At 43.1% G+C, this 1,019-nt stretch overlaps 1 protein-coding gene across 1 annotated transcript; it reads right to left on the reverse strand.

Moving 5' to 3' along the window:
• Positions 1-205: 205 nt before the first annotated feature.
• On the reverse strand, positions 206-748 carry LOC131060274 (dirigent protein 23-like). The gene has a single exon (XM_057993451.2). The coding sequence runs from the start codon at positions 746-748 to the stop codon at positions 206-208; it is 543 nt and encodes a 180-aa protein (XP_057849434.1).
• Between the last annotated feature and the right edge of the window lie 271 nt (positions 749-1,019).

Here is a 1,019-nt window from a genome sequence, read left to right on the forward strand (position 1 = left end):
CTACAAGAAGTGGATAAACAATGTCGGCTCTATCACCAGAAGGTTTCCAATTTACTTCAATTTTTTTGATGTATAGTAATTGGGTACTCCGTGATCTTACATTGCAACTCCAGCTTTATTCAACCCCTCAAAAAATGGATAAACAGTTTTATTCAAATTCTAAACAAGTAGAAGAAAAACTAGGGCAAACAATGTTTACGCATGATCAGTAATGATATACGGTGAGATTGTAATGAACGATTGCATTGTTAGTGTTGATGTCGAAGGAGTGAGTTTGGGCGAGGACATATCCTCGAGCCAGCCTGAATTTCCTGCTTCCTCCAACAATTGGCATCTCTCTTACTTCGTTAACCACAGCGTTGTTGCCCACCACAGCGAGTGTACTGCCATTGAACTCTCCGCCCTGAAAAACATAGGTGACCGCCATTAACAGGTGAAATTCCTCTTGGCCGGCAGACGCGTACAAACCCTGAGCTTTGCCCACCAATTTGGAGGTGGGTTCAGGCCCTTCCGTCAATGGGTCGTCCAACACAAACACCTTTCCGAAGAAAGTCGCCGATGTCTTAGTGGATGGAGCCGACGCCACCTCCACGGCCGTCACATTTTTTCCTGCAACTCTGTCATGGAAATAGAATTGCAGGTGAGTTACTTTCTGCTTCAACGGATATGCTTGGGCAGATTGCAGTGATAACATTGTTATCACTGCGACCACTGCAACTGCAACTGCTGCTAAATGTTTCTTCCCCATCATCATTACTCAAATCGATAGAAATGAGTTGGCGTTGAAGGCACAGATTGAAGGAACTTTTTATAGAACGAGAATTGTTGATATTATATTCTGGACTCTACCAACTCCTTGCTAGAAACCTAAAATGGCTGACGTTAAGCGGTGGACTGTGTCCAGTCCTTGAACTACAAAGTAGACTCACCTAATAATGACGTCTAGATTTGGTATTTGTATATAAACAATCATTAATTTCACAGCTTTGCTATACGTGACCTGCGAGGAAAGGATGGAG

The sequence above is a fragment of the Cryptomeria japonica genome, chromosome 1 (genome assembly GCF_030272615.1).
Source record: "Cryptomeria japonica chromosome 1, Sugi_1.0, whole genome shotgun sequence".
NCBI lineage: Eukaryota > Viridiplantae > Streptophyta > Pinopsida > Cupressales > Cupressaceae > Cryptomeria > Cryptomeria japonica.